At 38.9% G+C, this 12,207-nt stretch overlaps 1 protein-coding gene across 2 annotated transcripts in view; it reads left to right on the top strand.

Annotated features, from left to right (window-relative positions):
• The first annotated feature begins 4,256 nt into the window (after positions 1 to 4,256).
• LOC107083882 (metallophosphoesterase MPPED2) overlaps positions 4,257 to 12,207 on the top strand; it is a 74,107-nt gene continuing 66,156 nt past the window's right edge. The window contains exons 1-2 of one of the 2 annotated variants that reach the window (XM_015373410.1): positions 4,257 to 4,645; positions 6,863 to 7,154. In XM_015373410.1, the coding sequence (XP_015228896.1) occupies positions 7,042 to 7,154 (113 nt within the window). In that variant the 5' untranslated portion in view covers positions 4,257 to 4,645; positions 6,863 to 7,041. Of the gene's footprint in view, positions 4,646 to 6,235; positions 6,384 to 6,862; positions 7,155 to 12,207 lie in introns of those variants that run through there. The other variant, XM_015373411.1, reaches the window with a different exon arrangement.

Here is a 12,207-nt window from a genome sequence, read left to right on the forward strand (position 1 = left end):
TGACTATAAGAATTCAGTAAAAATAATCTCTTCTCTCCCTGACCTGTAGGAGACAGAGCAGAGCAGCACAGGAGGTGAGAGCAGAGAGACCTCTTCTGGGAAGATGAGTTGAAAAAAAGATCCCCAACCTGCACAAGGGCTTAAAGGGAAACACCGTTTTTTTCACATTGGGCCCTTGATTTTACATTATTACATCATGTTCTACTCACCCATATGAGTTTTGTGTCATTTGGAGCCGTTCTGAAGATATTCCGTCAGGTTATGTCCAAGTAACGTCTTCCTATGGGGAACGACTTGAAGGCACAAACTAAACTGTTCTTAATTTATCATTTATGGTACGCCAGCATTCATAACATGTAGGCGAATCACTGTCCCCCAGACATCCTCGGTTATATTTTTTATATTTATATCTTTTTAAAACAAAGCAGCACGTGTGTGACGTCATCTTTTGACCTTTGGGGCTTTTTTTTTTACTATTAAATTATTATTTTCTCTTGATTGGATTTAAAATTGAGGGGGTATGGTTCTCTAAACTGAAATCATACTTTGTACAATTGGATATCAGCTTGTGCCCCTAAAGCTATCAGGTTCAAAAGGTCAGAGACCCCTGATCTAGAGATTTCACAGAATAGTCATGTGTGCTTTAGTTTCTGGTTTTTATGGATCTTTATGAATATGAGAAATATAAGTCAAAGTGAACAATGTTTAGACTTTTAAATCATGAGCCTTTATTTAGGAGTAATGATTAGAAAGTGGATTTATAAAAAGAGATACAGTGGCGTTCTCCTCCTTCTTGATTTTGTCTTCACATTAGTCAAAGATATACTGCATATACCTGGATAAACTATATATATATATATATATATTGTTTATTCTTCTTAATGCACCTTTCTCCTCCTCGTTTGCACCTCTTCTTTAATTACTATGCCAATATGTGACGAGTGAATTTCTCCGCTGTGAGATGAATAAAGCTCATCTAATCTAATCTAATCTAAACCCAGAATGCATTTTTTTAAATTAAGGTCTATACTACTATTAATGACAAAAAAAAATTCACAACTCCCTTTTATTCCCCAGCTTCTTTTTCAAATGCTTTCAATTCTTTAATTCCAGTGATAATATTTTTTATGTCTTGAAATTACAACTGTTTTAGGTATATTTGGACCTAAAATCTAATCTGTGAGACTTCTAAACTGTTCTGGGACCATAAGTGATGGCTTTAAATTTTATGTTGATCTTTTATTAATCAATTTCAATTGTTTCAAGATATGGTGAATGTTGAAGGTTGGTTGTGCTTGACACATCAGCGAAAATTATGTCTTTTTTTTCCACGCCCCTCCGCAGATAAAAACATAGCGGGTGAGCAACAGCTCCTACTGGTGACGGTTCACAAATGTAAATATCCAGTGACATCCATAAATATCACCACTATCAACAGATTGTGGAAAAGTTAATGCAAAGAAACGACTGTCGCTCTTGGACGGCAAACAAAGGCTATTAAAAAGTTATAAACTATTGTGTTTTCCACTTTCTCATGTAGTGTGGTGTTGGTTTGCTGTTTGTGCTGTGCATCGCTCTGGAGCTGGCAATGAATGGGGAAAAGCCGCACAGAGTATAAATGCTGCAGATGTTGGGATAATGGCCAGTTTTCCACACACTTCCTGTTTTTATTCACTGTATTAAAATGAATGCTTCACACATTTACACAGTAAGTTATATCTGTTTAATTAGTGGGAAATCAAGTTTTCCTTTTTTGTTAGCTGGTTGAATAATTTGGTGTTGGATGCTATGTTACCTGTTCATCTCCTGCAGGCTAAGACCCTCTCCTCCTTAATACCTAGTGACAGAGGCGTGGCCAGAAAATTTTTATAAGGGTGGCCAGGTAATAACAAATGTAGACAGAGGGGTGGCACCAGAACCTCAGGGTAAATCTACACTGTTCCAACAGGAAAATTAACAAGCAAAACATCCATGTTTTCTAGATAAAGACAAACTATACTTTCCCACTGCCTTTGCTAACAAATAGACAAATATATTCAAACACCTGTGCTTTCTAGATAGAAGGTATAGTGGATAAAATTCTTTCAGGTTTGAGTTCTGCGGCAAACATCTTTTCCATTGTCATTACTTACCTACTTTTATCACTAATCTTTCTGCTTAAAAATGATATTTACAAGTACTAATATCTACTTATATTGATTATTTAATAAGTTTTTATTAAAATAGTTACGTATCTATGATTTCACTTAAGACTTCTAGATGACTTGCAGAGACACCATTTTCTCTTTACTCCATAAAACACAAAATCTATTTCTGCTTGAATCTTGTACTTATTATCTTTAATCTTAGTATATTCATATGGATAATTAACCACAGTGTTTTTGTTGTTAATATATGAAAAATTAAAATGTTTAAATATTCCACCTGAGAGTTTTACTGTTGCCACCATCTGTATAAAGGGCTGGTTATACTCCCTGCAGCAGTGTGTTGCAGTGAGCTTGACGCAGACATTTTTGATTTATGCTCAATATTGAAGCGTGGCCTGCGCTATGCTATGGGTCTAGATACGACCGAGGCGGAGAGGAAGTGGGGACAAGTTTGTCCGACAACGGAGGGACATGAGGGCGAAAAAAGAGTGTGGATCCAGGTGAAAAAAGGGTTCCAGTGTTCTCTTACAACTCGCTCTTCTAGCTGGTCCAACTTCACGAGTTGTTTTCCGCAATTTTGGTCATACAAACAAAACAAGCCGGCCTCCTGTCTGTGGCACTGTCTGCAGTTACCTATAATTGGGGAGAGTTGCAGTAGAGTGTCTGCAAAGGGGGCGGGCACGTCTTTGCGTTCACTGCGACACCTGCGCACACAACCTGTTTTCGATATATAAAAAAGCCTTTAGAGGGAAACAAAGATAGAGGTGGCCATGACCACCCTTGGGCCCCCATCTAGCTCCACCCCTGCCAAGTGATGCCCCTGTCTGGAAAAAAACCCTAAACAACTTAGTAAAGTTAATCATCATTTTTAAGTAATTATTAATAATAATTAGTTTTATGGATTAAAGGAGAATTCCGGTTTTTAACACTTTTAGCCCATTTTCTGTAGTGTCCAGGATGAAATCGAATGATCGACACCAAAATTTTGACAATTGGTCCTGTCTCTGCTTTTTGGTTCATGCAGAATCCCCCCCTGGCTGCTTCAGAATGGCTTCCATAGTGCATGTCCGATAATGTCCTTAAAACAACCTTAAACGTTATTTTTTTAAAATATGCTACTCTCCGGGTCGTCAGCGCTGTTCAATGACGTTCCAAAAAAAGTTTCGTGAAGAAAAAACGTTCCTGTAGTGTTTTATTTAGCATTTTGTAAATCCCATTGAGTTCTGTTGGAATAGTCAATATCCCTCCGCCACCGGAAACGGAAATGGGGAAAAGACTACACTTAGTTGTAGTATTTTCGCTTCACTCTGTGTACTCCGACGTCGAGGTGCTAACGTCTCTGTTAAACACTTTAAAAAACTCTGAAAATGGAATACGAAAGGTGGATTCTTGAGGAGAACATATTGGACTTTGAGTTTGACGGTAGAGGATACCGTTTTGAACCGGAATATACTGAGGAGGAGTATATAGAGACATTGTCGCCAACTAGTGGTCTGGAGTGTGCAACGCTTCAGATTCGAACGGGAAGCGGAAGTTTATAAGCGGTTGTGATGTATCGGAAAAAATAGTTCTGGGATTTACAAAATGCTAAATAAAACAAGACAGGAACGTTTTTTCTTCACGAAACTTTTTTTGGAACGTCATTGAACCCGGTGAGTAGCATATTTAAAAAAAAAAAACGTTTAAGGTTGTTTTAAGGACATTATCAGACATGCACTATGGAAGCCATTCTGAAGCAGCCAGGGGTGGATTCTAAATGAGCCAAAAAGCAGAGACAGGACCAATTGTCAAAATTTTGGTGTCGATCATTCGATTTCATCCTGGACACTACAGAAAATGGGCTAAAAGTGTTAAAAACCGGAATTCTCCTTTAAAATGTACGAACTCAGCAGTTATTTTGTTGAATGCATATTTGCATCTGTTCTCTAAGTCTCCATTCTTTCAAATTAAGGTAAAAAGTCTAATTTTCGACGGCCAGTGAAAGCAGCACAGAGCACCTCTCCGCCATCACCCCTCCCATCCCGCGTGTGCCCGCCGGTAAATGCGCGCGTACGGGACCGGGGGGGTTGTGCTCGTTCCTGCTCTCTGACCCCAGTGGCAGCTCCGACTCACTGCACTCCGGCTCCCCCTCAGACACACCGAGGCTGCCTACTATAGCTCTCTCTCTCCCCCGCCGTCTGTCAGTGTCTCTCGCCCTCCTCTCCGGCTCTCTATCTCTCGCTCTCCTCCTCGTCTGGTTTCTTTCCACCGGAGCCAGCCGAGGTCCCGCCGGGTCGAAGGTTCCTGCCCCTGCCAACCCGCCAAGCCAACAGCAACACCCCCAGACTGTGGCTCCGGAGTCACCGCCGCATGGACCCGAGTCCCTCAGCTGCCGCCGCCGCTTCTTCTTCTCCTCCTTCCTCCGCGTAGAGGGCGACCCCGACCCGACGCTCTTTCCCCGGCCAGATATAACACCCAGAAAGGAGGGGGGAGGAAAAAGAGAAACCTCCGGGACGAAGGTAGAGCAACCTTTCAGCTTTAGGAAGCAGAGACGGACGGACAGAGGGGAGGGAGGGGAGGCATTCCTGACACAAAGCCGTCGGTTTAAAGGTGGCTTGTCATTTACGAGGAAGAAGCCAGAGGTTAGCAGGCGGTGCTCTGACACTCTGCACCTCAGATTAGACCCTATTAATATTATTCCCGGATCAGAGTTCAAGATAAAACTGAGTTTTCTTCCTTTTTTTTTTGTTGCGGACACGTATGCTGCAAAGCTTAACGGTTTCATAGTATAGCTCATGCCGCGTCTGCATGGTGATACTAGAAAGGGTCAGTTTTATTGGGCTCTGTCATCCCTTCTGCTGCTGCTTACCGCTCTGGGAAGTTTTCCACCAGGCTCTCTGTTTATTGTGCTGCCATAAAGCAGCGCGGCTCGACGCGAAGCTCCAGCGTGCCTCATATTACAGGGTAGCAGGCTAAGCTACAGAGCTAGTCGCTGCTGTAGCCATACGGTGCAGGCAGGCGAGCAGGGAAAACCACACATGCATGAGGAGAGGCATGCTGCACGCTTGGAAATAAAAACATTCATTTAAGATTTACTGCAAAAAAAAATAAATAAAATAATAATATATATATTTATATTATAAATAGGTGCATCTTTGGCATTGCTATTTAATCCTCTCCTTTATTGTCTTGATAAAAAAATTGGCCAGTTTTCTTTTTTCCTCAACTCTTATATTCCCTTTGAAGCAAAAAAAACAAAAAAACAATCTTGTGCATTTCTTATGCTAAATAACTTTTTCAAAATGCACATTTTCAGTGCATTAATATTTTTGTCATTTGAGATTCTAAAAACCATTAATTTGCAAATAACTAATACATTGTTGCTGCTAATTAACATTATTACATAATAATAAATAACCTCTACCATTTAAGAAAATAGAGGAAATGTATATATTTTTGTTCCATCCACCATCTCATATATGCTGATCAATAGAAACAACTTATCGTACACTCCAGGTCTGGATCATACTTTTTGGAAAATTGTTTTTGCCTCTAAAAAGATACTTAAATTGCAAAAGCAAGGCTTTAAGAGGTTGTAATATAAAAAAAAAACTTTATATTTGTAATCTGCCCAATGCACATTGGTGAAAACATGAGTGAAGAGAATAGTCTCAGGAATGTATAGCTTCTAGTTGAGAGCTAAATGAACTTCAAAAGCAAAGCCTGATTCCGGTGCTGCAGGGATACATTTAATTTACTTTGGTGTTCGGGTTTCATTATGCAAATATGAATGGATGTGTTTTCCTCAATCTAAAATTAACAGCATGCATCATAGGAAGTAGCTCACAGCTGACCCAGAAAAAAAATAAATCGATGCTTCTGAGAAAATGGGCCAGTTTTCAGTTGTTCTCTGTAGCTTTTCCACTGCATCCTGTCATTTCACCTTCAAATGTTAACATGAAGAGGCGTGGTGTTTGTTTCCCCCCCACATGAAAAATAGATGGAAGACTTTTTGTTGGACATTTTTTTCTTTACTCTTTGATATGTGGATGCATGAGGACGTCTGGTATAAAACGCCCACGGTAGCTCGTTACAAACAGTTAGGAAGGTCAGAGTGGAAGGAAGCCCAGGGTGCAGGGAAAAGACAGGACGGCGAGCGGAGAGACGCCGCTCTTTACAAGTTCTCCTAACATACATCTATAGAAACATTATTTAGAAGATGCTTGATCCTCTCTGCTGATTGAAAAGTTCTTCCAGGTACTGTTTAGAATTGGAGCTACTTTTGTTTTCTTTGTAGTACAAAGAAATCAACCAGTTTCATAGGGGTGCTTTTAATTTTCTTTTTTTTTTAAGTGCAACAAAATAGGTCCATGTAATTCTTCTCTTTTGGCTACTTTAAATCTTAAAGGCTAATGTATTTGAGATTATATCAGGAATAATTTTTCTTTTCTTGCTCAATGTGCTACTTAAATTCCAATCCTGTATTTTTTTTATTGATTATGGTACAATCTCATCTCATTTTGTACTTTTTATTAAAAAAAATGTGTTTTTGGCTCTTTTTTCTTAAAACTTTATCTTAATGTTTTTCTTTGCATAGCTCTAAACCCCTGCCTTTAACTTTAAATCCATGTTTGTTTTCCCTTCTTTTTATTTCCTTTGAAACATCTGTTTTGAGAGTTGTTTACATCCTCTCTGCTCTCAGAAGTTAATCCATGGCTCTCTTCTTGTCGGTGCAGACTGCAGCGAGTGTTGGTCGAGTCGGTCAGCCAGGAAGCTGCTGCCAGCCCAGCCGCCGCCGCTGCTGCTGGGAGAATTCCTTAGCTTCTTGAGCGGCTGGCTCCGAAGGATGACTGCTGCACGGCTCGTTGCTGAATCCCGGTGAACGAACGGCGTCTCATGTCCATACGGTGGAAGGATGGCTCATGGCAAAGTGACCATCACTGTGGACGAGTACAGCTCCAACCCGACCCAGGCCTTCACACATTACAACATCAACCAGAGCCGCTTCCAGCCTCCACACGTCCACATGTAAGTGTAATCCACTTCCGCCTGCTTGCTTGAATAACAATTTTCCCCTTCATCTAAAATATTTAACAGGAGCTCAGTCAGGCTGTTCAAACTAGGGCTGCAACTAGCAATTATTTTGCAAATTAGTCAGTTATTTTTTCAATTTATCGATTAATAATCGGATAACTAAAGATTCCTTAAAAAACAAATGTTTGCGAAGTTAAACCAGGTGAAACAAAAACTTTTCCACTTGAGGAGTTCTGGATAGAGAATATTGACAGACAAAAAATGTTTTTATCTAAACGCAAAAAAAAAAAAAATATATATATATATATATATATATATATATATATATATATATATAGCATGTTCTAGAGTCTCTATAGCTCATTTAACTAGGGCTGCAACTGACGATAATTTTGCAAATCGATAAATCTGTCAATTAAATTTTCGATTAAACGATTGATAATCAGATAAATTTTCAATGAAACGATTGATAATCAGATAGCAAAAGGTTCCTTAAAGAAGACTTTTTACGAAATTAATCCAGGTGAAACTAAAAGGATTCAGCTTGAGGATTTCTCGATATAGAATATTGACAGAAAGAAAAGCATTTTTTTTTTTTTTATCTTGAATGCAAAATGTTTATACATTTGTTTTATAATTTTGGTTTAATCACTGCTTAAGGGGTGTTTGATCTGTCAGCTAAAGATACATTTTACAATCTCAAAATTCCAGTTAGCGATTAATCGATTACTAAATTAAATGACGATTATTTCAATAATTGATTAATCGCAATTAATCCAATTAGTTGTTTCAGCCCTAATTTAACATTAGATAAATTCCCTTAATCTCAGTGGCTGTATGGCAGCCAGTCAGAACAAACTATTAGAGGGGAGTAATATTTGGAGGATAAAACTAAAGGTATTGTTTAACATGGTTCATGCATGTTATGAAAAAGTACAGAATTAGATTTAAATGTTTGAGTTGTTTCCCTCCTGTGTTCAAACATCCTATCCATCGTCTGTCTGTTTTCTGGTCAATCCAGCTTCTATATTTTAGGATGGGGCAGAAATACCTGCCCTGAATTTTTAATGAACTTTTGTAGAAAAAGTTTAGATAAAGGATTGAAAACTCTGGAAATTTCAGTTTGTTAAAATCTAATTTCTGTCGGGGAAAACAGTTTGTTGCAAAAAAAAAAAAAAACATGATAAAAAGTCTCTTCTGACTTCTGGTGCTTTTATCGTTTACTTTGTTTTTCCCATTGAAGCATCGCTGCAGTTTGCTGTTATCATTCTTTTCTGGCTGCCATTGAGATGCCAGAGCGCCTGGTCCGCGTTCCGGTTTTCATTTTATCCATTCATTAGACTCCTTACTTGTGGCTGCTCTGGTCGGATGTGGTAAAGCTGAGCTTCTCATTAGCGGGTCGGGGTGATGCGACCTGTTAACCCTCTCCGTGTTTACACGCACCGGAGCTCTGTGCTTCTCTTTCCTGTGGACGGCTCTCTTTTTGTCTAACAGTTAACCCGTTTTTAGCTTTGTGACCCTCGGTGTTTACTAACTAACCTGTTTGTGACATTTAAGCTGAGATCAGCCTTTAATTCAAGTGTGAATTTATATGAAAAATATAACATACATTTGTATAATATGCATTATTTAGAGGCAGAAGACATGTAAACACAAGTTCTTAGATAAATTAACGCTAAAACAGAGTTGGAAGATGAGGTCTCTGCAGACTTAAGAGCTGAAAGATCAACCAGCTGCACAGCTTCACTTCTGGCAGATGAAACGTCTGCTCCCAGGTTTGAGCTTTTTCTACATTTTAGGTTTTTGAAGCATTGTGTTGCTTTAAGGGTCTCATCTATTCAGTCTTTTCTTGCAACCTGGATCATGAAATTATGTAAACAGCTGTATCAGCGTGTTACCTTCCCTCTGGCGTTCGGAAGCAAGCACAATTGTGCTACTGTGTTTTGGGAATCCCTCTCTGCCAGCACACTGAGTGTTAAATGTGGAAGAGGAGATGAACATAACCTGTTCAGTCTGCCTTATGTCAGGCGTTGTTCAAATGGTTTATAAACTTGGCCAGATGTTTTATTATGAATGCAGGTTAGAGTGAGAAATGTAGTCAGTGCTGAATTCATAAGGGCACCTTTTTTTTTGTTCCCCCATTTCAGTTGGAGCAGACAGAAGAAACAGAGTGTTTCTTCTGAGGTTAAAATAACATCTTTTGTGCTGATATTTCATTGCTCTGATCAGTTAGTGTGTCCTTTCCTGGCTGCTGAGGCAAACAGCACGGTGGGTCTGGTTGCCATGCGTTGTCAACACAGACTTGCTATAAGAAGGTGGAAAAGTTTAATATATCTCCTCCTGCCTATTAGACTTTATTTTATTTTTTCTGCAATGATCAGGGGTGCTGGCCACTGTGCTCTTTTCCCTTTTCGCACATTTGCTGTTTTGGTCTCTTTTATGCCCAAGTTCACACTGATCCTTCCTCAGTTCGTACCCACTCTGAAACATTTTACCTACTTAAAAAAAACAAACAACATTTTAAGTGATTTTTTTAGATCCTACATGTTTTCCCATACAAAAAATATAGTGAAAAATGGCAGCATGTCACCTAGAGCTGTTTCATTTTTATTGGGGTTGTTATTTGTTACACCCAAATCAATTAAAATAGCAATAGCCAACGATTCTTAATAATAATGTATAATATAGTGAATAATATAACTGATTTAAGCATTTTATTACTGTTTTATCATTAAATGTTTTGAAACTATTTCACTTAAATGAACATTTAACTTGTTAAGGAGTGAAGAATTAAAAATAAGGCAGAAAAGTGATTGGTCCCTAAACCGCAGAGTACCTCAAGTGGCCTCTTTGATTTAATGCACTGGTTGTGGACCCAGATGAGATGCTCATGGTATGATCACCTTAAATGAAATACAGCAGCTTCAGATTTTGTTTTAAACAAAAAAGTTAAATAAATATATGAAAAGATCAAATTTTTTTGATATAGAAAAACAAATAATAAAAGCAAATATTTATCCTAACAGTTGTCGATTTCCATATTCAGCTGATTTTAATTCTTAGACTTCTTAAGAGAATAAAAAGATATCTATTGTTTTCATGCACAAATTTTTTCTCCTTCTGGGCTTTCTATAAAGGGGTGCAGGGACTATAATGGGCTGATATCAGCTGGCTAATTAGCCAGGCTATCTGCTCAGGTAGCCCAGCTAATTAGCCAAATCGATTTTTTTTTTCTTCTATTTATTTATTTATTTAATGCATAAAAAGCACCATCTTTTCTTCTTGAAGTTTGGCATCACATTTAGCAAATAAAACCAGGTTGAAGGTTCACGAATCTTTTGAATGCTTTTAAAGTTGGAAAAATGAAACCTTTAGTGAATTATACTTCCTTATTCTCGCATTAATATTGGTATTGCTTTTCCAGTATATTTAGATTTCTTAGCTTTTGTGCAGCCAGTTGATTTTTCCTCCTTCATTGTGTTAGTTTTCAGAGGTAAAGTCTGTGCCAGTGGGGGTGGGGGGTGGAAGCCGAGGGGCCTCTCAGCAGATATGTGTTTGGATAAATACATTAGGCTGTTTCCTGGGTTCCACAGAGCCTGCAGTGTTTTACTCTGTCATTCTTAGACTCAACCTAGGAGCCCTGCGATGACACACACACACACACACACACACGCGTGTCTGTGAGCCCATCCCCCCTCCATGTTCAAGTGCTTATAGAATAAGAGCTCTGTTCGAGGACAGCAAAGGCTTGTTTAGATTTCCCGGATAATGATCCGAGTCGTTCCTCTCCGTATTCGCTGCTTTCGGGGAAATAAAATGTGAGCTTCTCTGACAGAAAATGAAAGACGTGACGGCCCTGGCTTGCTTTTTTGAAATTTAATCCCGCCTCTGATGTTTTCCTCCCTCTCAGACTCTTTCTCCAAAGGGGTACAGCAATTCCTTTTGTGTGGCATGGAAGCTATGGCTCTGCGAACCTCTAATGAAAACATGCTTGTAGGGCACGTGCAGAGTCATGCACACACAGAGAGCTGCAGATGGAAGCTACTGCTGAGGAACGTGACCCTGTAGTTGGAGCGGGCCGTGTCTCCGTCCGCCCCTGGAAGTCAGCGACAGACCCATTTGGGCCTTGTTTGCGTTCAGTTTATTTTCCTGTTCTGTCTGTATTTTTGTTCATTCTCGCCCTTTCTATCCCACCCCACCCCACCTTTTTTTTTTTTTGTTGTTGCTGTCATCTTGTGAAATTGAAATGCTCAGCAACTTGGAGCATATGCTTCCAGTTGGGAATCTAATTGAGCCGGGTTTAGCCAAGATGCAGTTAGGGAGCTCAGATTGACAGAATAGTTTAATAGGAATTTCTAAAATCTGGTTCCTGGGCCACAAAAAATGTAAGATTCTAAAAATAAGCATTTAAAGCATCTACCTGATTATGTTTTGGTTTCAAGGAATATTTCCCCCCTGGATGTAATCCTAATAATCCACCAACTAATGATACGTTCACGGTCAATTACCCTGTTGATTCATTTAGCTGTAACTAATTCTTTAAACATTTATTACCATGTAAGAAAAAAAAAGAACCTGATATGATCTCCCATGCAACCCAATTTATCATAGATGAAAAAAATGTATAAAATAGAATTTCCTTTTTTTTTTTTTTTTACTACTGCATTTCAGAATAAGTGAGTTCAACATTGCACCAAGTAGAACTGACTGGATTATGCAGCGAGGTTTTGTTGTTGGGACTAATTATGCACTATGTTTCTAACAACATTAAACTTGCAGCATCTTCACTGTTAAATGTCTTGCATGTCCAGATTAATGTGATTTCAGATCCTTTACTAAAGTGAAATATGTTTTAACTCTTGGTAACTTCCATATGATGGTGCTTTCCCGTACTGGGATTCCTTTGTGCCCATGAAAGGCGTTATATCTAGGGATGCACGATATTGGGATTTTGGCCGATATCCGATATGCCGATATTTTAAAACTTATGTAGCCGATAACCGATATCGATACCGATGTTAAAGCTGGACAAAAATACGTAGTCATT

Source organism: Cyprinodon variegatus, unplaced genomic scaffold (genome assembly GCF_000732505.1).
Source record: "Cyprinodon variegatus isolate N-32 unplaced genomic scaffold, C_variegatus-1.0 Scaffold86, whole genome shotgun sequence".
Taxonomy (NCBI): domain Eukaryota; kingdom Metazoa; phylum Chordata; class Actinopteri; order Cyprinodontiformes; family Cyprinodontidae; genus Cyprinodon; species Cyprinodon variegatus.